Source organism: Agelaius phoeniceus, chromosome 7 (assembly GCF_051311805.1).
Source record: "Agelaius phoeniceus isolate bAgePho1 chromosome 7, bAgePho1.hap1, whole genome shotgun sequence".
NCBI lineage: Eukaryota > Metazoa > Chordata > Aves > Passeriformes > Icteridae > Agelaius > Agelaius phoeniceus.
In genome coordinates, this window is record NC_135271.1 from 19,521,428 (window position 1) to 19,546,758 (window position 25,331).

Consider the following 25,331-nt stretch of genomic DNA (forward strand, 5'->3'; position numbering starts at 1 on the left):
TGCCTGTCCTTTATCAAGTTCCTGCCCTCCAAGAAACTGGAAACAATTTGTGTTTCACAGATGACAGAGCACCAATCCATCTTCAGCAAAGCTTATATTGCCTAGCAGTGAGAAAAAGATTTTACTCTTTTAGTATTTAATATTATTTTTCTGGTAATAGAAAATAATAAATAATGAGATTGGACACGTGGAAGAAGACGAAACACCAGATTGCACTTCAAAAAAGGGACAAGTACTGGATTAGAAATGAATGAAAAAAAAAATCCTGTTTGAAGTCCCAAACTATTCAATCAAGAGAAGACTGTGCCAAACATGGAATACTCTGTACACTGTGGTATTGAAACTTTTATGACATGATAAAAGTTGTGTGTCACAGGTCCTGTCAGACTGCTCCAGGTGGGAAAGCCCTTTCCAACTCATTAGGCAAGAGCCACCTTAGATGACTGATATCCATCAAATTAGTCAGTGGTAAAATCATTTCCTCCTTTCTTCAGAAACAAAATTACTGTGAGGAAGATGCTGGATTCAAAACATCTCTTCCATGCAACTGTTTCATGGCAAACACCCCAAACAACAGCAAACCAAAACAGATCCTTGGCAAGATCACCTCCCCCAGGAGACAGAAAATGGAACATAATGCCTTCCACAGGAGTTTTGCATTTTGGTTTCAAAACAAAGAGTAAACATCCGGAATGCTGAGCAGCCAAAGTCTCTCAAGTGTGTGCCTCACTCTAAACATAACTCTGGAATAAGGCAGCGCTTTTGAAAGGAGAACAACACAACAGGTTGCTGCAGAGGAATTTCCTGATGCTGCATTCTTGTCTCCTGCAGCAAGTTCAGACATGTTGCTCTGCTCAGTAACTGGATGAATGAAGCAATTTAAGCTGTATCCACAGCAGTGCTCTAACAGAAATGAGCTAATGATGGCTCTCATGCTGGGTTTACTCAGAGTGCTACCAGAGGATAAATCAGAAAGACTCTGAGAAGTCAGGAGGACTGAGAACAATGCAATGATCCTGCTAGAATTAGAAGAAAGAAACCCAGTATTTAAGGTGTTTCCTGGGTGCTAAGTGCATCCTTAGTAAAGCAGAGTTTAACAGGACTGTTCAGAATGCTTACAAAAGCTGTATTCACAACATATGGAAGTCTGTGTGGCTCCTATGGGAAAATCCAAACAGTTATAGTAAAATCCTAATTTGCTGAGTGGCAAATTTTTAACTGGCAAGAATCTCTCACTGCAATATTCTCATCATCTTTCCTGAATTAGCCTGTTTTAATAAGAAAACAGGCAGCGAAGGAGGATTTTCCATAAACCTTGTGTGCTATTGGTAAAAGAAGATTAAGAATTACTCAATATTTTTCTTTGATCCTCTGCAATCTATTTCTAGCACTATACAAATCTCCACTAGATTCTGGCAGAACCCTGTCAGCTTATTTGATTACTTTCCAGCCTGGGAGATAGCTGGGGTGATATTTTTTGCTTGCTTACACCACAGGGTAAGAAAATTTGCCCAGAGCTAAGACATTGTAATACACACACCCTGCTCTAATGCACAGATAACTCTTCTAATAGACACATAAATTTCTTTGACAGATACCCCTCACAAAAACAAGCTACAATTGCTGGCACTTATGTTTCAAAGAAGCTTTTAATACAAGCTACTTGCAGTAAATCAAGCACAGAAACAGTTTCTTCTCAATAGCTAAATACTAGCTGAACACAGATTTTTTACAATCAGAGTGCTGTGTTGGAACACATTCAATTAAAGATGCTTAAATATTCCCCCCAACAGATTTTATTCCTCCAATTCTATTTTAAAAATTTGTTGCTTTTTGGAGAAAAAGCTGCTATATAGATACAAGGTGTTCATGGGGGCTTTTCATCCTATCAAGATATTCACATATTATTTGACCAAATTAATTTTTTTCCTTTAAATGCTTTGTAACAATAATAAAAACAACAAAAGTAATAAATAGAAGCAGCACCTTACTTTGATGCTAGATGCAAAAGAAAGCATGCAATTAATAGATGGATTTAAATATTTCCAATTTAAAATATTTTGAGGAACATCTACAGTAGATAGATCCTTCCCCTGCCACCCTGCAGTTCTGGAATACACTGGTTAGATTCCAGCCAGGAATGGAAACTAAGACAAGAACTATATATGCAGAAGGACAGGTTGTGATTACCAGCTTCCTTTAAAAAGGCTCTGTTCATTCAGTTGTTCCTTCCAGGTTTATTTTACAATGAGTTGTAATAGCACACAGAGTATTTCCTACTCGGTCAGGACAGAGGATGTCAAGTTTTGAGGTTAAATTATTTCACAAGAGTGACAAATGGTAAACTTCTCTCTTATTTTTAGTGTCCTTACTACTGAACTGACAAAAATAGAAGTATGGTAGCTTTGTAAGCAAAAGAGGCTTGAAGAGATTACGGACCCAGACTAGGGTTGGAATTGTTCATACCCTGAAATGCAAGGAGAAAATAAAGTTTTCCAGGACTTGTTCCACAGAATATGAAGTAATACATATACAGGCAAAAGTATTTTTAAATTTCTGGATGTTTCTTTGTTTCTATTACTGTAGTGAAGGGAACAGATGATAGGGTCAAAAATAACAAGAAAGCCAAGTTGAGTATCTTTCAGAGTTATCAGTTACTCATGAGAAAAAAGAAATTATTCATGAGAATGTGTACTATTATAATTAACCATTTCCAACATAGGCATCTTGGAATTTACTATAGAATTTTCTTTCTTACACAATGACCATTGATTAAATTAGTGCTCTTAATCAGGATACAAATTGGGGCTTTTTTGGTTGGGTTTGTATGCTTTAGTTTACTTTTTTTCATATTATGTCAACATTGTAGAAATAAATGAAGAATACAGGCATTATCACTGTTTTGTTCCATTTAAAACAGAAAGATCTTATGGGTTTCTCAACTTTGCTTTTTGGATACAAACTGTAAGCAGGTGGACAGACCAGCTGGAAAACAGAAGGAAAAGAAAAAATAGAAAGTTTTAATTGCTCCAAACAAGAGACACTTATTTAAACATGAATCCCTGGGGTGGCTTTGTAAGTATTTCTGGGGGGAAAAAATCATGCTAAAATATGTATTCCCTCAGTAAAGAGGATTTTTTCTGAAACTAAAGTTCTTTTTGCAAAACATAGATGATTCATATCATTGAAAGAAAGTCCTTTGATTTTTAAAGGGAATACTCATTTTTCTGACCAAAATATCATTCTCAACTATCAATGCTTTTCTCACAAGAGACAGCTGAAAAATTTTAACCCGAATACTTGTGTGAGTAACAAACTACCAGCTCTTTCTGCTTATGAAATTAAGGAGTGTTGATTAATCAATTAATGATCTATTGTCAAGACCTGGCATAGCTCTAAGGCCTATCGAGGCTCAGGTGCTTGAAACACCAAACATGGAAAGAGTTTCTTGGTGGCTCGTTGCTGCTCTTTAGTGAAAATGGTTAAAGTTAACAATATTCCATTTGATTACTTGTTGCTGATTTCTCAGGATCATTTGTGACTTAGGTATAGTTTTTACTGCTATCAAAGAGGGAAGATGGCATTTATTCCTTTGCTGTGTCCAACTCCTCCTTGTGCCTGTGAAATCCAAGGAAGTTCCTTCAGCTCTGCAGTAACCAGCAGGGCTGGTTATAAACCAAATAAACCAAGCCTGGAGCTCTCCCCCAGCTCACAGATGGACCTTGATGTTTTATACCAATGCCTGTGCTGTGCCTGCACAGATCCCATTTACTTTTCATTTCAACACCACCTCGAAAGCAGACAGCATGCTCAGTGCAGCGTTATCAGCCCCAACACAATCTACACATCTGAGGTTAAACAGAACAACATGTTTCTGGATGGAAATAGGATTGGTGATTTGTTTACCCACTGTAGGATATGTGAAGATTGTTTTGTTCACATGCTTGGATTTTCTAAAATATAAGGATTCAAACAAACAAAAAACAAACTCGCAAAAACACCCCTCAGCAAATAAAACCTCATAACACCAGCTGCCAACTGTTTTTACCACTTAGAGGTGACACAGAAAATATTCCCTGTATGTGGTACCAAGCAATGGCTGTGGGGATAAAAGTCAATCCTCCAGTGAGTATATTTTTGTACAGTAAAGAACCACATTAATTCTCTGGTATTACAGTGGCTACTTGTGAGAACATGTCTTCTCCTCCAAAATAAGCAGACTTGAAACAAAGTGGAAAGCTCAATAATTACCACCTCCCAGTTGGAGATACTCCAACGTCCTCTGGCACATCTGCAAGTGTTTGGCTCTGGCAGATTTTGGAAGTCCACTGCTCAGAAAAGCAGTTTAACCACTAGAGGGGGAGGAAGCATTCCCAAGGGTTCAGCTGTGTCACTGCATGGCCACCGTGTGATGCATTACAGTTTTGTTGCACGTGCTCATTAATTTCCATTTCTTCACTTGCTTTTTCTATACCTTCTTGGAATAACACATTAATTGAATTGCAGAGATGTTTCAGTAACCTGAACCATACAGAAACCTGTGAGGTTCAACTTCTCTGTGCACAAGGGATTCCTGTTAATCTCAAAGCCTAAAGTATGCAGAAGCTTTAGCCAGGATTTAGAATACAATTTTTCTTTGTAGGATGACACAAATAACACAACCTGATAAGAAACTATGCTTTACTTATTGCTGTTGGTATTAGCTTTAAGGCCTTGAAAACAAAAACCAGAACCTGAAAACTGGGTATCTTTGCAGACCTCAGTAGTAAAGAACTCACATATTTGCTCTGCTTGGATTTCTGGAGTACTCAATAATATATTTACTGCTTTAAAAAGCTTCCCAGGGGAACTTCTGTACCTCTTTAGAAATACAACAGTTACTCCTTTGGTCAGTATCACCAGAAAATTCTATAAACATTTATCTCACAGTCCTAAATTTGTCTCTACATTTGTGTTGTTATTAAAGTCATTGCAATACAGTCAATGCTTTTTACACAGAGCAGTTTCCTATCTGAACAAATGCTTCTGATTATAAAGACTTGATCTTTGGAATATGCCGCGAGAAAACATGAAGCACATGTCATGACTAATTACAAAACGATGTCAAATTATAATTCATGGCTCTTGAAAGCACACACAAACACACAAAGCCCCCACATATGGAGCATCCACTAGGTCAATCACTTAAATCACTTCAAAAGAAGAAAATAATTTCTTAGTCTAACAGCAGTGAATCCTACTGTACAGAATAAAAGAGGGTTTTTTTCCAGCATATTTTTAGTCAAATTTCTGTTCCAAAATGATGATTTAAATCCAAGACAACAGAAAGAAAACTCTAAATGAATGGTGCAGCTAATGGAGATAGAAGCCCTTTTTGTCTTGCAGGATCAATCCACAGGTCACCTCTCAATTTGCCTGCACATCTGGTAGCTGACAAAGGCTTTATTGTTCCCATTAAAGAGAGAAACCTCTTGGTAGAATGACCTTTTTCTAACTGTTCCTACCCATGGTTTTGCATCTACAGGAGATTAAGAAATAAATACCTGAATGGAATCTTTTTTATTTTGTATGAGGTGCTCTGCTCATCCACGGCTGCTGGACTAAAAGCAGAAAACCTGCCCCAAAATGTATGAGCATATCGTATGGCATAACTTATTTTCTTAGGATAAGAAAGAGCTGAAAGATTTCAACCTATGTGCTACAAAAGAAGGTCAATGATGGCTTGAATTCAAGCTACTTCCAACTCACCACTGAAACATAAAAGGGGATCAAGGAACAAGTTTTCCTAGCTGCTGAGTGCTCAACCTCTTCCAGCCCAGTCACTGTAATTTTTGACTAGTTTTTATTTTGTTTATTTGTTCAGGTTTCTAAGTCTGAGTTATAGCCATAAAGGCTCTTTGTCTGGAGGTAAACCAGGTGATACACAGAGTAAACTTCTAGAAAAGACACATCTCTGTGAACAATCTAAGCAAAAAGAAATACTATAACAGAAAAAAAAGGGTCTGCAGCAGTCTATTTTAAGAAGCAACAAATTAAGTGAATCATTTAATTAGAATCCATTTTCATTTCTTGATGTTTCTTTTTTTTTCAAAATGAGCTGTTAAAGCATTCCATGCTTCCAGGGATAATGCAGGGGCTTTCAGAAACTGCGTATCAATTTAGGGCTTTTGAATTCCAGACCTAATTAAGATTAACTTCTGCAAGATAGAGTTATTTAACAAGCTATAGAACAAGTTATCCTGTCTGTTAATACAATACAAAGTTTTATAAGACAAAATAAATCAGAGAGAGAAAATAAGAAAATAACCATTGATAAGAGGGTAAGTAGAAATTATAGCCTCTGGGGAATTAAGAAGTTAGCCCTTCAAGCATTATCTGCTGCTGTGAAAATACAGAACAGACTTATATTGCATGAACAGGATTTGAAAGTAAGAACTGTACCACAGGCTCTCAATCACTGTGAAATATGCAAATTGAAGTCATTATTAAGCAATTTTATTCATAGACAGGACGTGATGCAGATGGAGCTAAGCCCAAAGCAAGGCAACTCAACTCTGCTGCTGTGCAGAGGGTGAGCCCTTGCACTGCTTTCAGCATTCCTGGTTAGAAACACCAATTTGATGGCCAAGGAGTGAAATCACTTGGAGCCCCCACAGCTCTGAAGCCAAGCGAGGAGGCTTTCAGTGATATAGTCCTGGGGAACTGCAGCACAGCTTCAGGAAACTTGCTTTTTGATTGGACCAGTATGTTATTCCTTTCCACAAGCTCCCCAAGGTTATAAAACACACATTCTATTCCAGAAGCACAGAGCAGGGGAGCAGGGCCATTTTCCCCAACTGGCTTTTCTTACAAAGCATGTTTGGAACAACGTGCTCACATTGCTGGCTGGATGTCAAGAACCACATTCTTCACACACAACCACACTATAAGGTAATTTCTTTAGCTCCTTGCTGGCTCTTCCACATAATCTAAGTAAAAATACTGGAAACTTCAGCAGACATTACATTTATGAAGCAAAGTCTTTCTGGTTCTTGCTTGTCACCATTAATGAGAGCAAACTCCTCTAATCACTGTTGTAGCAGCTTTGCTGGCCAGAAACCAACTTACTTCTCTCTGACCTTAAAATCGTGTATGTTTTAATTGTTTGGCATTTCATTATAGATAACGAGCCCCAGTGACCCTCAAAGAGTGATTAGACAAGCACCATTGCTTGCCATGATCTGAGGAAAGGGCAGGCACTGACAAACCCTGCAGAAATAGAGCTAAAGCTCACTAAGAGGGAGTGTGAATCTATGGCAGTTTATGGCTCCTGAAGCACCAAAGCCATGAGGAGCTCCACAACAGAAATATCATCTTTCAAGTCTTACTCATGCCAAGGCATTAAAGCAGGAGCAGAACAGAAGATTTCCTGCCCAAGGCTCCAGCATTGCTCTTCCTCAGTCTTGGACTGCAGCCCAAGGTTTATAACCTGGGTCTGATCCTGCCAGGCTCCTCACTGGGACCCTCCCCACTCCACCCACAGCAACATCTGCTCTTAACTACACACTGGAGAGCTTGAGCAAAAGGACTACTTCTGGTTTGGGCTGCAGAAGTGTCATAGACTCTTTCTGGACAATAATATCTTTTTTAAACTGTTCTTGGAGAGATCACTTAACTTCTCATTGTCACTGTATTTATTTATTAAAAATAAACAAAATCACAACAAGCAGGGGCTGCCAATCCCTCTTTTAGATTTTTCATGTTTTTGTTTCTTCCTTTCTCCACTGTCTCTTCAATGCCTTCCCAATTCAAAAGATAGTGTAGCAAAGCATTTTTTTTGTCCAAAGGCAAATATAAAGCACAATACAAGAACAATATCTGTACAATTGTAAAGATATCTGCAGAAACAAATGGTGTCTCTGTTACAGAAAGCTGCAGGAACAGCTAATATAACTAAATATCACTTACTACAAAACACAAAGATCTGCCAGTGATGTTTCCTCCTATCATCTGCCACCAGTCTTGTTCACTGTCATAAAAGGCACAATTCCTTCTATGGTCCTGACAAATTACCTTTCTACTGCCTATAGTGCTTGACTAGGAAGAACAAACACTTCTGTCCTCTTCTTTGCAACCATTACAGACAGAATAAAAAAAAACACACAGAAAAAAACCATAAAACCTAACACAAGCCCTCTGTTTAAACTGTATGTAAATTTAAGGTTGTGCATAAAACACTAAAATGAAATTCAGGGGGCATTGGCATAATGGGACACTTGGCCTTCAGAGATCTCATGCATTTGTGATTTCTGAGATATTTTCTCTGGGAAAACCAGGCAACCTGAGTAAGAACTCAGGTTATATCTCATATCTTCTCTTTTTCAAAAGGCCAGTAATGCTGCCACTCTTGCCCAATTCAAAAACCTGAATCATTCCTCGTAAAGAGACACTGGATCAAAAAATGTACCAGGTACTTATAAATCTTAGCCATATTTGATTAAGTTAAACAATGAAGGCAGATTCTTTAGTTTTAATCAATAAAAACACTTCCTAAAGTACAGAAAACCCACCTGTGAATCCAGAGAAAATCTGACATTATTAAAAACCTTCAATTTTTCTCCCAGTCTTTTGTTACATTAAAAGACAAAACCTGCAAAACTCACACTATTTGTGAAAACTGCATCTCATGAAGCTTCCTCTCATGGCCTCTGATCATGCAGTTTCATACTAAATATTCCTTCAGTCAAACAAATTTAATGTCATAGCATATCTCATATGTATTACATAGCATGCTACTATATTTTTGAGCCAAGGTTAAAGATGAAAAATGTAACAGCAGCTATGCAATTGTCACAAACAACCTCACTTTCAATTAATGCAGAACCCATTTGTGAATCCTGCCATTGAGCTAAATAGATTTCCTTTACATACCTATAGGTGGTGCTGAAATACAACTGTTACTTAAAAAAGCAACAATCACAAAGTAACTGTAGCACAGCTGCTCACTAAGATGGGTTCTACTCCTGGCTGTGCAGATTCACCCCAGGGAAACACAGCTGAATCACAATTTGAGTGCATTACTGGTGTTTTCCTCAGGTACTTAACAGATTTCCCTCACATGGCCATGATGCCTTAGAACCAAGACTAGTGGCAAAAAATGAGGCTTTTTTTTTTTTTAATTGATGGAAATACCCCATAAAAACACCAGGGCCTGTGGACACATAGCTGTCCTGACCATGGCATAACTAGAAAGGAAAAGAAACATAAACATGTTTGGCCAAGAATTTCCCTTTCAGGTTGCACAGTTCACCCTGATAATGACAAATTTTGCCATTCAGTATAAATAATGACAATGAAGCTGCTAATAGTTGTCTGGGCATCAGCCCAGTTTGCTGAAATGAAGCAGAACTAACTGGCTTCTCCACAAACATATAATGGAAAAGAACAAATTTTTTGCCAGGCATAATTAACATGTGGTAACATGATAATCAGCACCAGATGAATCCATACTTTCTGGTTTCAAAAAATACATAGTAATTCCACACTGGTGCTTATTAACAGAGAAACTGAAGTGCTAATGATTACAAACATAGTTTATGGTAAAAGTCATAGCTTGAGCCATTTCCTGTAATGCTAAAACTCAACAATTTCCAAATTGTATTCAACCTTGTAAAAGATGAAACAAGTTGCATTAATAAATTTAATATTTCTATATTTTTAAAACTATAAATAGTGCACAGTGAAAAAACATGGCATCGAAAATTTGGATAAATACTTAAATGCTTACAAAGTTTTTGAACAAAGGTTCATGCATATCACAGAAAACCACTGAATGAGATAAAACATGAAAGTTAAGAGAATACTTAGCCCCTGAACACATTGCTGTCCATTTTAAAAATGAAAACATGCAGAACACCACACTTCCTCTCCATCTTGCACCATAAGCTGCAAGTCACAGAAGTGTTTTTCCTCTGTTCATTACAAAACCCACAAAACACAGAAAACTATGCTCACCCCTCCAGTCTATCCCCTCAATTTTTCTCTCAACAAGAGGAAAAAAACCAAGACTGATACATTAGGTTCCTAAAATAATGGAAATAATTGTAAAAGCAGTATGAAATTTGATATTTATTCCTGCATTCCTTTAGTTGCCAATTTAAACTACTTTCAGAAAACAGGCAAACAAAAATAGCTTGCATGGGAAGTAGAGGTGTACATCACTACAAGATGTACATCACCCTTTCACTCAGCATGTTCTTTTGATTGAGATGTAATCCATGTTTTCTTTTCCCCCCCACCATCTTCCAGGCATTCCAGCTTCCTTGTAGCTAATTTGGGAGTTTAAACCCAGTGTGAAGTGACTCGGATGCAGTAAAGCAGTGCAGCACACACAGACAGGTTGAAAACAGGATATGAAATCCACAGAGACCGTGCTGCTGCTTCACAGCTAAGGCAGACTCTTGCTCTAGACATACAGGGATATTCAGGCCTAGTTTTGAAATTAAAATATAAACAAATAATTTTTTTCCAGGCCATCTCACTAAAAAAAGTTGCAAGCCTGCACAGGATGAACAACTCAATTATTTCCTTTGGAAAATCCTTCCCTATATATATCCTTCCCTCACCGACCTCTCCTAAGAGTTCTTTTTAATTTGAGGGCATTGTTAGTCTTCAATTTTGCTTCCTAATGTCTTCTCAGACTTGGGTCACATATTTTAGTAGGAAAAATTGGATTACAAATTGGTACTAGTAGAGAAAACTAATTCTTGTGAGAAACAAGAGAAGCAATGTTTGCCATCTATTTTCTGATCTTTGGCAAACTTCTGTAAACACAGAAGTGAGTCAAAAACTGATTTAAGTTGCTTAAAGAAGCTCCAAAAAGTGGAATTCCTTGGAATAAGAGCAGTTTTACTCTCCCTCAGCAAAAGGCTGACAGCATAAATCACACCTTGTAGTTAAAGTTATACTTAATTATAGCTCTATTAAGTAGTTTGATTACACAGCAAGTATTTAAACTAACATGAACAAGTCGTTAGATTAGATAAGGGAGCATTATTTGGCAACATTTTGATTAATTCAAGTTGTTAGGGAAAGGACTGGAAAACTTACAAGTATAGTGCTACAGAATAATATGACACAGATCAACCATTCCATAGGCAGACAGCAATGCATCCAAATGCAGGCACTTGTAATGATGTATTTGTATTGGGATTGTAGATCAATATTATCTCTAGAATCAGAAAATCTAAGTCAAAATTATTAAAAAAAAATAAAAATTCAAAACCCTACTGACTCAGAGTTGCAGTTGAACTTGACAGGTTCATTTTACAACATTACAGGCACGTTTCAAGATTGCTCCACTTGAAGGTTTAGTAAAGTAATCACAATGATCTGGTGGGTGATATGGTCATTCCTACCCACACAGGGTGAAAGATCCTTTGCAGGGGGGTGGCCACTGGGTGATCTTTCTCTCCAACCCAAACCATCCCATTCCAGGCTGGAAACCTGGCTCAATAATGTGTTTTATTAGTTTAGCAATAAGGCTACTCTGAGCTGGCAGCTACATTCCAAGTCCTCCCCCAAAAGTGAAATGCCCAAAGCCCTCATTTGGCCCATTCTGTGTGCACAGTCTCTGACAGGGGACTACATTTTGTACCTCCAGATATATTTAGGGTGGAAAAAGAAAAGAGCTGGCACATATGTAGCCATTAATCTGAGAAGCTGAGGGAGAACAAGACAGTAACTGCAACCAGATTTGAGCCATCAGCACTGAAGTTGAAGCTTTATCTAAACTCTTGTTGTTTTTCATGTTATAAAAGATGCAGTGATCTCATCTGTGAAATTCTCACTGCTGACAGCTCAGACAGGATATTCCATTGACTCCTTGCTTTTTCAATGTCCTCTGAACCTGCTTGCTAGTGGCAGGAATGTGGGACTGTCGCTTCCCTTGCCTGGTTTCTCTTCTCTTGGGGAACAACCTGCCTTTTCCTTCTAACAATGCAATACATTTTCTGCAGCCATGCTGCATTTCACAGCTCAAATGCTCATCAGTCTAAAAACTCCCTGCCTCCCAAAGCTGGACATCCTCCTACATCCCCCAGCCTCCCACACTCTGCTTTTTCCTGTTGTTTCCAGCAATCACATGCACCCTGCTGTCCTCACTCAACTCACTGATCTCAGTAAAGATAATCAACAGCCTTGTTCAAACAAAAGGGAGAGGATCACGTAGTGAGGTTTCAGCAGCATCACCTTAATTTTCCCTTTTTCACAGCACATCTAAATTGTCCATTTACCTTTAGCTAATTCTCAAATTTGCAAGCCCTCATCGCCACTATAAAAACCTTTAAAAACAAACACCTGTGTTTTAAATGCACTTACAGCTGAAAATGACCAGCAAACTTGCCTTTCTCACCTTCTTGTTTCCTCTTGTATAGTAAATACCCCAGTGGTTTTTGGAAGATTTTTTCTCCCTTATTGCTTTCAGAAATATCATGGAACTCTTCACTGCCTTTTCTGCACACCCCCACACTCCAGAGTCACTACATGATTACTATCAGCAATAAAAACCTAAATCCTACTCCTCCCATCAGCCCTCCTGCTACCCTGCCTACACACGGGCTGTTTATAGAAATCAGCTGCTCAATCAAGGAATCTCTATCAGCTGGTACAAAAGCTCTCTAAATGTGATACAACCATTGTGTATTTATTTAAAAAACCCCATGTTAACTAAGAGATATAAACGTTGTGCCATTTTTTCCCCAAGTTCACACTGCCTCACAATGTTATTCATGGCATGGGAGTTAAACTCTCATTCCTCAGGCAGGGGAGCACCAAAACTGACTGCAAGAAAAACAGACCACATTTCTACCAGAGGCTGCTTGACAATGAATCCTCTTAAACCATTCTACTAAGTCATTACAGAACAAAATAAGTGCTGCTCACTACAGAACAATTCTACCAAATTTAAAAATGGAATTTATTCATTAAGTTACAAGCTGGACAGATTTCACTCTTATCCAATGAATTAGTCTCAGACTAAAGTTTGAACTCTAGTTCAAACCAACTTATTGGGCACAATCCTGCCTGTTAATGGCAATGCAGCACAGCACAGCTGAAATTGAAATAGTCGTATTAATTATCATGGCATTATCTTAAAATACAAATAAAATTCTGCTCTCCAATTGTAACATACCTATTTTTCTTGAATAATGTTACTGCTGTGAACAAATAACTCTTTCCAATGCTTCTGTGCCCTTTCTCTGAAAAGCCTTGAAAAGGTTATTGTCAAAGAGACAATAGAACACCAAACCTCAGCAAGACAAAAAAATGTAGCCAGATAAAAGCTGGTGAAAAACGATATTTTTTTTCCTTTCTACTTTATAAATCCACGTTTTAGTCAGTCTGGCCAATTTTGATGCCTAATTCTGCAAAACACTAACATCCTAACTGGTTAAGATTCCATTAAGGGAGAGCAAAAGAAAGGACCAGTCCATACACTCAGGCCTTGGGGTTGGTCAGAAGTGATTAAGTCAATGTTTATCAATTTTTGTGTATTTTTATAGTGAGGGAAAAATAGGTAAAGACAAATGAGCAACCACTATGCAACACTTCTCCTTTAACAACTTTGTCCAGCACAATTCTTGAGAACTCTGCTAAGATAATCTGTAATTATCTAATCATTTCATCATCAGTAACCACAAAGAACAAGAGGAAGTTTAAGCAGCAATGCCTTTCACAGGCCAGACTGGAAGGAATGGGATTTTCATGGACTGCCTTGGAAACTGCACAGGAAAGAAAATCCTGAGCCTTAAACACATTGTCTCATCAATATTCTATGAATGGTTTTACTTCTTCTCTTGGAAAATAATAAATGCTTTGCTCTATTCTAATGATTAACTGGAATGCAATGCTCAGTTCTGCTAAACACACTCAGTATTCACATCTAGTCTCTCAGGACTAGGTAGAGAATAAAACCACCCCTTATATTGCATCTGATGGTAGAACTGAAATTTTCATTCCTTCTATAATTTCCCATTAACCCAGGCTGAGGTCAGACTGTTGTAGCACTGTGCTTATGAACACAAAAGTTATTCTATTTACTAGAAATGCTCCCTAAACCCTACTTAAAGTGGTTAAACTGTTCAAATATTCATGTGAGTTATTGTTCATTTTTCTTTTTTTTTTTATTATATTAATACTTAGACAAAAAGGTGTTCTCATACTCAGAAGCATTTTTTTTCTTACCTTCAAGGAGTTTACATATGTGGCAAACAGATGCTGCTACCCTAATTTACTCTTAACACACTGTGATGGTATCTAGAGAAGCACAGAGCAGACTTGTGTGGCTTCTACCATCCCTTATCTCTGCTGCAATTCATACTGTTCTGCTTTGCAATACCCGAGGAGCACTTTGGGATGCTGGCAGCTACTAATGAAAACATCTCTTTCCTCTTCCTCCTCCTGCCTCAGAAAAGCTAACAGCTTTCATGAGGTACAAAGCAGAAAACAAAACCATTGTTTCTGTAATCACTTCATTAATAACTCATTCCCAGCCACACACAGTTCTGCTTCCTCTCCTATCAGGATGCAGCAGATGCAACAACTCCAAATTATTCAAGAATTTGATTAGTTACTACCCTCATCAGCTGAGCCACTGAGCACAGTTAGCAAAGTCTGTCAGGGTGGAAAAGGGGCAGTAAAAGTAAGTTGCAGCCAACATTTGCAGTATTTCACAAAACCTTATTTCCATGCACACCTGACCTGAAAACGGGCACGGCACGTCTGGTTCCTGAGATTTCCATGGGCTTTTTCCCATCGGCTGTGGCTGTTCCAGCAGCTCCTCCACCAGCACGTGTTGAGTGATAACACTGAGGAAAGACAACAAATAAAGGCATGTGAGTAAATTATTAGTTTTTTCAGGTGCTTAGTAAAAAGTTGATGGCGATATTGGTGAATCACTCTTCGGCCCTGCTCCTTCCCACAGGACTGCGCTCACCTGGAGATTGCTGGGCTTCGAGCCGCCCTCGTTCTTAACTTAAACTAACAAAAAAAAAAAAAAACCAAAAAACAAACAAACAAACAAAAAAACCCCAATAAAAACACCCAAACGCACACAAAGAGCACAAACCGAACCTTTTCATCGGGAGATAAGCGCAGCAGGTCCCGCAGAACCCCGTTTGGAGGCGGCCGTGGGACTGATGGGGAGCGCCCCGGCCCCGCCTGCCTCACAAACCCCTCGCGCAGCTCACCTGCAATTAATCACCGCAATTAGCCCGGGGCCGGCCCGGCCCTGCCTTCTCTGGAGGGTGTGATGGTCCTCAAAGAGCAGGAAATATGGAAAAAAAGAAAAAAAAAAAAAAAGAAAAGAAAAAACCGAACCAGACACCTCTTTCTCACGGGATTAAGAGTCACTTTTCAAAGAATCAAGGTTTCAAATATCAGCACAAAACTGTTTTGAAACACAGTGGAAAAGAGGTTTTACACAGAATGAGAGAGCAGACTACAATTGCAGTCACCCCGCTCTGGATGTGGCTCAGTGATTTGTGGTGTTACTGCTTTCACCTGAGCGCCTGAGCCGCAATGGGCTCACCTGACAAGACATCAGCACCCCAACCAGCACACGCTTCTACTCCAAACACATCCCAGGTGACAGCACTTAGCACACTGGGCTGCAGCCCTCCACTGCCTGATAAACACTGGTGCTAATGGTAAAGTGCTCTGATAACTGGATTTCATACATTTCTTGGGGCTCTAGAAACACCTCATTATCTTCATCTTTGCAGTCAGTTTGTCTCCACTATGTAGGTGGAATTCTCACAATATGCTCTAATTGTTTGTAGTGTTCAAATACATTCTGATGCAAGCCAGCTCTGATTAGAAGCGGATTGGTGGAGGATTATTCCAGAGGTAGGTAAATACCACTCAGTAGAATTAATTTTATCCAGTGCTTGAACTACTACATTCATGTTTAAAATCCCTTTAGCACTTATTGCTTCCTCCACTTTTAACAGTGCCTAGGCTTGATTATTTCTCATGCTGTGAAGGATGATCCCCAAAATAATGGAGATGACATGAAGGAGACAATTACCTTGCTCACTTCTCTGTTTTTACCCTGCATCCTCTTGTCCAGTCTACAAAAAAAGATAACACTCACAGGTTCCTTGATCTTGAACAAAGGCTTGATTTCCATATTCACAAACAGAAATATTTTCAGATTGTTGAGAAGATTTTGGTGGGAATTTCTGTGGTTTACCTCCAGAAGCAGAGTTTGGGTGAGGCACTGAGGTACATCAGTGGGAAGAGCTGAAGGGTCTGGGTTTCCTCAGCAGAGTCCAGAAGAGTTTGCAGTGAGCAGAATGGTTTGAGCAGGAGGAGCTGAGGGACTACTACTGTGTTTGGGCAGGAAACAGTGAGTTATTCACAAGAGCATTTGGGGGACAGCTGGTACAAGTAGACACAAAGAGTGTGACAGCTGATTCACTGAGCAAAAAGGGCTGAAGAATCAGGTGAGAAATCCAGCAAACCCTTTGGGTGAAGGAGTAGCATGAAACAGAGAGCCCTTGAAGGAAGAGAAGTGTGTGGAGAAGCAAAAAGCTGAGGAAAATCTTCACTGAAAAGTTGAAAAAAGATGAAGGTTAGTGTGTGAGGGGCTAGGTCTAAGCTGGTAAGTGTATGAAGCAGGAGGCAGGATGAAGATCCCAGAAGGAAATGCCAAAGCAGCTTTCTTGACCACTGCTGACAGTTGCTCTGGGTGCTAAGTAAAATTCACTAGAGCTGAGTCAAGGGCTCTACCTCATGATTTGAGACAGGTTAGAATAAAATAGCATTGCATCAAGGAAAGAAAACAATCTTCACAGACTTTACAAGACCACCTGGGAACAAGAGTTTTGAATTACATTTAGAAAAGCAGTAATTCCTAAAAAATTGAGAAAGCAAGTCTTAAGCTCCCAAGTTAAACCTTTTTATTATTTTGTATCCTTACAGCACAAGAACAAATATGGGACTGAGACTGAGAGGAAATGTTCAAGAAAACAGAGCAAAGAAGTAGAAAGAAGGTTGGTACTCAGGACCTGAGGAGCCCTTTGAAGGCCAAAGCAGTGTGGACAGCTTTGTTAGGGTGAGAGATGCCTCCTTTTTGTGCCTTGGTTTTTGCTGCTTTAGTGAGCAGCACAGAAGGAAGACTCTGGAAGGATGGAAGAAATTAATTTGTATTTTTCCTTCTGGTACCATCACTTCTCCAGTCCTAGAAAATTTGATCAGAGTCATGGACCTCTGTTCTCTGCCTTGTTCCTGGTCAGAAGATGAAGCCCTGCCCTGGGGACTCTGCAGCTGCTCCCAAGGGTGAAGGAGTGGAAAACACTGTATAAGCAATAAGAAAAATATCTTGATGGTAATAATTATGTGTTCAAAAACAACAACAAAAAAAAATTCAAGCAAGTGTTTCTGGCAGTAATGCACCTGTATAATGGATTCCTGATTTATTTACCATACCTGCTACTCACTTTCAGCTCTAGCAGGAATCAATAATCCTTCACACACAGACTCCAGACAAATTCTCCTCTCAGGGACCACATTCATAACTAGTATTTGTTTACAGTCATATTATAGAAATGTGAGTAAAATATATTATGGCACTCTGCATGAAGCCTGTAGGCCACATAAAACAAGTATAACTTTCAGTGGTGTCACTTCCCATAACTCAGGCTCTGAAAAGCATGACAAGATTCATCAATTCTTGTTAGTCCCAGTGTTAAATAATGTATGAACATATGAATAAACAAACCAAAGAAAAAAATCCAGGTTAGTTTAGTACATGCAAAGTACACAGAGTCCTAAGAGCTTTATTAGTTTATTTTCTTTATAAAATCTTACTCAGTGTGGGTGCACTCTGTTTCCCTCATGGAAACCAGTGGCATAATGTAATTATTTTCAGTCTGGCCAGCAGTTTAATGAAAATTATGCTACCAACCTGGGTTTACATCCAGTATAATCCCCCTGTTTAATTGGAGGGTGCTTTTCCTGTGTTTTTTTAAACATCTACAAAGAAATGCAGGGAGGAGTATTAATGATATCTGCAGTACTAGGGGAGTTACCAACACTTTCCTTCCTTCAAATCCAATTGCAAGTTTGAGTCCATAGTCTTAACATTCTGCTTCTTAAAATCTGTTGGGTATCTTGAGAGGTATCCAAGGAATCCCTAAATGGTATTACAACCAGGAAAGATTATCAGCCTCCAGCATTTTGATCTGGAGCATAACAGTCATTTTGTTTCCATTAGATATCACAATATCACAAAACCAAATTGTTTAAAAGCCACTAAACTCAATCAGCCCACACATTATTCCAAATCTGAAAAAATCTATGTAGTTTCATGCTAATGAAATGCTGATATCTTTGTAGAAACAGTACTGTGGAAATAAAGGTAAAAGAATGCTGCAATGGGACCCAGACTGGTACTACAATGTAAGGGCTATTTACTGGTAAAACACTAATAATGCCACATGGAAAAGAGTGAAGAAAACCCACATTTTTAATTTACTTATCCTCTTCTATATGCACAGAGCTCACCATCAGAACAGTTTGATCAGAGTATAATGGAAATAAATATATTTTATTCATTCACCAAGCATTTCCTAATTATGTGATACTGTCACTAAGCTGGCTGCTTTTGCTGTGTTTGCTAGTTTTAATTTCACACAAAGAATAATAAATACAAATGGTCTCTTTCATATTCCTTCTCAGCATTGTTTGGATATTACTGCTTTTACTCTGAGAATGTTATCTCTTTGAAGAGAATGCTTGTGCCATTCATATATTTCACTGGAAGAAAGATGAGTTAATGTTATTATAAAATTACTTTGGCATGTGCTGTAAAAACAAGATCATCTAATTTTGTGATAAATGCAATCTACAAAATGGGAAGAGATAGAACTGTCTATTTTCATATCATGCTTTGAAACAGGAATGAAAACAATACTCAAAGATGCTAGACTTTCAGTTTTAAGGAATAGGACTTCTCTGTCTGTGAAGATGATGGAGGAGAAGAACCACCCTGTTTTCACAGTACTCCTCATTTTTGTCCAATTGATTTCATAGAACTATTGATAACCCTTTAATTGTTATTGATCTCCTGTATAATTGGACTATCTATATGAAGGATGAAATTACAGCTGTTGCAGTATTATTCACCAAGTCATTTCCCCAGATTTTTTATTTGGCAGCATGAGTTCTTGAGATACACAATTCCTTCATTAATTGCTCTTTTTTTTTTACCCTTCCATTTTCCTTGACTTTATTAGGTGATGCTCAGATTGAAGGAAGCCACTTCCTAAGGGCTCATCCCACCAGCTGACCAGTTCTCTTCCTTTATTGACTTTTTCTGAAACACCCCCACAGAGGAGGCCCTGTAACTGCTGATTTTGAGGTGTTTCTTGGTTCCATACAAAACCCTTTGAGATTATGTGGAACTAAGAGCAGCTGATGGTGACAGAGCTTAAGAAAACTTGCATTAAAAGTTTGTTGTGCATTGGTAAGCTCATAAAAAAAAAAAATCTTCTGTAGAGTTTTAATCCAAGATTGAACGACAATCTATTAGGGTACATATTTTGAATAACTTTTTAAATACCATAATGCTGTTATAACTTGAAATGCTTAAGTAACTTTCTGACAGTTGCAGAGAAATGCAGTATAATGAGTACAAATTGATGTGGCTTTGAATTTATTTGGTGGAAAACAACACCGTGTAAAAATTTCATTTTCTAACGTGATTATCAGCTACTAAATACCTAGTTGAAGTGAATAATTTAAATTAGGAAAAATGGATAGGTCAAATTTGTGCAAAACTGTTTATCTGGTATAACCTGAAATCTGCCTAGACTGAAGTAAACCTGTATTTATGCTGCATGAAAACAGAAGTAGCCATCTCACTTTCCACAATTAGAGATAAGAATGATCTTTTAAGGTCCGCTCCAATGACCATAATTCATGATAAAGGGAAAGTTCCTCTCTTGTTGTAATGGAAAACTATTTACTTCAAAACAAAAGCCAAGAAAGTGAATTATTTTATTTTGTTTCAAGATGGTAGATAATGCAGTGAGTAAATCATTATTGTGGTACTCAGGATGACATCACAGACTTATTAACTGAGATCATAACTATTTTGTGTAGGTTAAGACACATTTTCTACATTTTGGGGTTTTTTTGACACAATGAAGATAATTTAAACTTCCTAATTTTTTACTGTATAATTTGGATAACTAAATTAAATATTCTACTAAGGAAAATTATAGTAATAACATAAAGGCTGTTATATCTGCATTAAATTTATAGAGGATATGGTGAATTCAGATAGTGTGGCTACCCTAAGAGAGAGACTTTTCCTAATCTTCCATGAAATCATATTGTAAATTCTCAAGAGCACTTTCTGCTCCTAGCCCAGTGAGTAGAATAAATACTTTGCTCAACTGCTCCTAACCTTGAATATTTCCATTGATTGTGTATTGGTTGAAATACTTTTAATAAACACAAACCACTTCATTGTGTATTAAATTCTGTCCAGTTCATAAATGGCTAGAAGTGAGCACAGGGACATGGAACAGAAAGGATGTGGAGTAAAAAGACTGACTTAGTGATAAGAAGCATTACATGAGAACCAGGTTACATAAGAAAGGAAATAAATCTATGCATCAATTTTGTCTATTTATTAGAGCATGCATCTGTGTTCTGTAACAGAACTAAAATTGGAGGTGAGGGAAGAAAAGTAAAGCATGTTATTAGACAAAGTTTAGTGGAAATAAGCTGCAGAAACAGACTAAGTCATAAAATGTCTCCAGGTCTACTAAGGCTAATTTTAGGGTTTTCAGTAGCTTCTTCACTGCTTAAAGTTCACCTTAATATTTTCTCCCTGCCAACCTCTTCCCAGAGCAAATGTTTTTATGGGCTTCTTAATAGTACCAGCAATTGTTGATCCTGGCACAGAGACAAAGGAACAATAGATATTTTAGTGGTTTCCATTGCCATAACCACCTGCTCCCTATCTTTGTTGGCAATGACTAATTAAAAACAAAAAAAGGAAAACACTGACTCAAACTAGAGAGTTTCAGTTTCTTAAGTAATTTGCCTTCAATACGGCAGTAACAGAACATCTCCATGTGTGGAGATCAATGCTTTAACAGAAAGAAAAGAAAAAGAGCAGGAAAAAGATCAATAATTCATAGATCTTGCTACCACTTTGTTGCCCCAGCTTGTGCTATATACAAACAGGTCAAGCACTGCTTGTTACTACTTGTTGTATTAAACCACAGCAAGTTCTCTTCAACAGACCTTGCAATTTCTGGGACTCTTCTTCACTTACAATTGAACCATTTTGATAATAAGACAAAGAATATAACCAAATTAAGGGCAGGAAACAAACACAGTAGAATTATGTCTTACATGAGAACACCCTGGTTAAAAAAATAATATATAAAAATGAATATATAATAATTATAATAATAAATATAATAATAATAAAATAATATATAAAAATAAATTTAAAAATCATATTTATTGTAATTATAAGGAATATGTAGTTACTTGTTTCTTAATTTGCTATCCATAATGAATAGAAGAAAACAACTTCAGAAATTTTTTCTTATGGGATAGGTAGCCAAAGCAGATTCACCTCCTGTGAACAGATTCAAAAGTAAAGTGATCCCCTAATTCATAAAGAGAAGAAATAGCCAGTCAGAATAAAAATTATAGACTTTTTTTTATATCCATGTGAGGAAAAAACTAGAATTTACTGAATACTTTTTCCACTCAGAGTCTATTTCAACAAGACATGACTGATACTATCAAGATGAGAATGCAATAACAAACAAACAACCCTTTTCCCTTTTAAAAGAGTTTCTTCTCAAGTATCTACATTTTTGCAAAATTCAATCCAAAATGAATTCTTCTAAAGTATCTACAAGCATTTAATGGGCATCTGCGGGACAACCATTTTAGTATCTTGATGAGAAACACATAGTTAAAAACTCTGGTCATGCACCAACAGCTCCTCCTTCAAGCCACTCAGCCTTTTACCTTTATTATGTTGAAACTGTCTGGAAAAATAATTCATTTATAGACTACCATATGCCCTGTGACTGCTTATATCCAATACAAGATGATTCCCCAGATAGGTAAATGCCAGGCTTTTTTTTGGCAACAGACCGAAAAGCCTCAGCTTTCTGCTTCACCAAAAATTGAATATTCTGCATTGTTATGCAAAAACCTTAATCAAACATTAATGTGATCAAAGCATCTTTGCTGGTTTTGAAGTGGATTCAGGGAATGGTTATGTGATGATTAGTATGATTTATCCTTGAGAAACTCTTTCAGATTAGGAAAGGAAAAGGCAGTTACTGCTGAGGCAGTAACTTGGAAGTCACAAAGAAAACAAAATGTAACAGGGCTTGGGTTTGTTCATGCTTTAATCTTTTATGGCTCAATTACTAAACCTGTGCTCCCAAGGAGCTCTCATTACCTGAGAGCAATAAATTTCTCTAAGCAGAGGTAACACACACTGTAACAAATTTAAACACCCTTTGTCACAAACATATGCTGAGCCTCCAGCACTACTTTCCATATGAGTTTTCCTTGCTTTGTTTCAGCAGTTTCCTGAAACTGGTTCATTCATCTCTTGAGAGCTGAAGACTTGCATGCATTTTAATAACGGTAGTTCTGATAATGCCTTTTTGCAGTTTAAGCCCAAACACAAGATACTACAGAAAGAAAATATACAGAATATCATAGAAATACAAAATGTTCTTACTGCTATCATGGTACTGTTTGTTTCCTCACTAAAATATGCAAAGCTTAGAAGTACAGAACCAGTTAGATAGAAGGCAAAGTAGCTAATCAGTAGATAATAAGGAAATTTACTCTTTAGCATCCTAGTTACTAAAGAAAAAAAATTTTTTTGGCCATAGAAACCATTCCTTAGCATTTAGATTATAACTGATCTCTTTTATACATGGGATGGTTTCCAGAAAAATTTAAGCAACTGGGGAGTCATTTCAATTCGATGACCTTATACATTATATACTTCTCCTCTCCCATTCCTTTGTCTACCAGCACCAGCAGCTCAAGGAATGTGCATTTTCATTTCTTTCAGTATCTCTGTTTGTGAAGAATGGCATTTATTTCAGAAACTACTTACAGATAAAGCTGAGGCAGCTCAACCAAAATAATGCCAGAAATGAACACAGGCACACGTTTGACAGCAACAAATAACTCAGGTCCGAGTTTCACCTAAAAATAAAAATTGAAATATAGTTCACTTTAATGAATGACTCATTAGTGATTGTGAGATCTGTACTTCCCATTTTGCCACTAATTTATTGAATTACTGTAGCTGAATTTTCAATTTTACTGCTGCTGTTTACCCATATTTTTCTCCTCTTTCTCATTCCCATTTATTTAAGACTACAACGGCTCTTAATGTGGTGTAGCCTGAATTCTCAAAACTATAAAGCTTCCAGTCACTCTTTAGTACTGTAATAATTTTTTAGAGGAAAAAAAAAAATTTAAATGGATTTCAATTTTCCCTCTCATTTGTCTCAGTGATCTTTTTGACTCCTGACTGATTTATTCTTGGGCCAAAATATTGGGTTTGTGTCTGTGACGTGAACTAAATATGGTTACTAATAAAAAGAATTTAAAGAAACACTTCAAAAACCAAATCAGTTCACTGACACAGCATAAAATACCACATTCCAGTCTCAACAACTGTTTTGCATTTCTAGATACATTCTCTACTTGTATTAGAATATTGTAGTTCTCATTTTCTATCTCAAACTTTTAAATAACCTTCTCAAGAAGTGCTAAATTTTGTTAGTTTCACCATGAGTTTCATCTGAGATACAGATAAGGTAAAAAAAGTGATCAAGGTATCAGGAAAAATTTTCACCATTATACTTCCAAATAAGTTATATGTGATAATCACACAGACATCCTTATTTTTCAGGGATTCGGACCAGAAAATTCCCCTGGGTGCTGAGAGGTGATAGAAGGTTGTGTCACTCATAAGGTCATATAAGATCCATATGAGTATATAATTTTTTTATTATCCTTGGGTAATTTTTTCCCTAGGTCTCTTCTCTCCTCCTCCCCCCATTAAATTTAATATTTATTGTTCTAATGGACAGTCCTGCTGGACATCATGGCATGAGGAAAGGTGGGTGTCACTGTTACTCTTAATCTATAATTACAAAGTAAGTAGCAGAATGAGGCATTCTGCTGACATTTCTTCCTAATTCTGAAAACCACTGATTTAGAACTACTTAAGGTAATGATGCTAATGGACATTCTTAGTGTAATTCATATTTCTGTTAGAAGGTGTTTTTTTTTTTTTTTTTCATTTCTTAGTTTCAGTGTTTCCATGATAACCCTCATTTAGGATTGGAAGGAGAAAATCTGTGATAATCAGAGCCAGTGGAACTAAACCTCATGCTCACAAGCAAAAGTAGAATATCAAATTCAAATTACTTTACCTTGGACAACATAGAGGGCAAAGCATTCTGTTTTTCATCACATTGCTCCTTTAAAGCTACTTTTTTGTAAACTTATGTAGCACCTGTGTACAATACACATTGGGCCTTATAAAATATTAATCACAGAACTTAATTTTTGCACAGTGATACTGATGAATGCAAACTAAGGTCAAATGTGACCATTCATCAGCTGTGTAAAATTCTGTTAACTGATTTACCTGAATAAAAAATTAAGAACCTGAAGACCAATTGGTTCAGTTTCAATAGAAGAACACAGAAAATGGTAACATAATGTCTCAAGATACTATTTCCTGTACTTGGCACACATATATTTTGGAAGGACAGAATGATTTCTGTCTGCATATCAGAACATGATTCACTGCTAAACTTCCTGACAGCTAATGCTATTCCATTTTATTGCAAAAAAATAACTGAAAATTAAAATCCATTTTATTGCAAAAAAATAACATGACTCCCTGTCATGTTAAAACTTTTTTAGATTTCATTTGCACCCTAATGGAGATCTAAAAAGTTAATTGCTCTAGTAATTGCAACCTTGATCAATAGGAAAAAAACTAAATCTGTCATTTACAAATGTTTTTCTTTATTATACAGCAAATTAAGTCATCTTGATGTTCTGGAAAGTGTCAATCTTTTGTTGCAAAGAAGAAACTAATGAAGTTTGCTTGTGGCTTTCAGATGGCAATTATACTGAAGTATTTAATGTATCAGAGCAATTATTTTCAGTTCTTCAAAGTTACTTATCATTTCTTTCTGTGAAATACTGCATTACAACATGAAAAAGGGGAGAATCTGAAATTAGAATAATGCTCTTTA

At 37.2% G+C, this 25,331-nt stretch overlaps 1 protein-coding gene across 8 annotated transcripts in view; it reads right to left on the minus strand.

Moving 5' to 3' along the window:
- The window catches only part of TFPI (tissue factor pathway inhibitor), a 121,197-nt gene that overhangs the window by 42,439 nt on the left and 53,427 nt on the right, over nt 1-25,331 (minus strand). The window contains exons 2-4 of one of the 8 annotated variants that reach the window (XM_077181135.1): nt 23,162-23,253; nt 15,112-17,337; nt 14,740-14,846 (exon numbers count right to left, since the gene is read on the minus strand). In XM_077181135.1, the coding sequence (XP_077037250.1) occupies nt 14,740-14,846; nt 15,112-15,119 (115 nt within the window). In that variant the 5' untranslated portion in view covers nt 15,120-17,337; nt 23,162-23,253. Of the gene's footprint in view, nt 1-12,391; nt 12,429-14,739; nt 14,847-15,111; nt 18,162-23,161; nt 23,254-25,331 lie in introns of those variants that run through there. The other 7 variants (XM_077181134.1, XM_077181137.1, XM_077181136.1 and 4 more) reach the window with 7 other exon arrangements.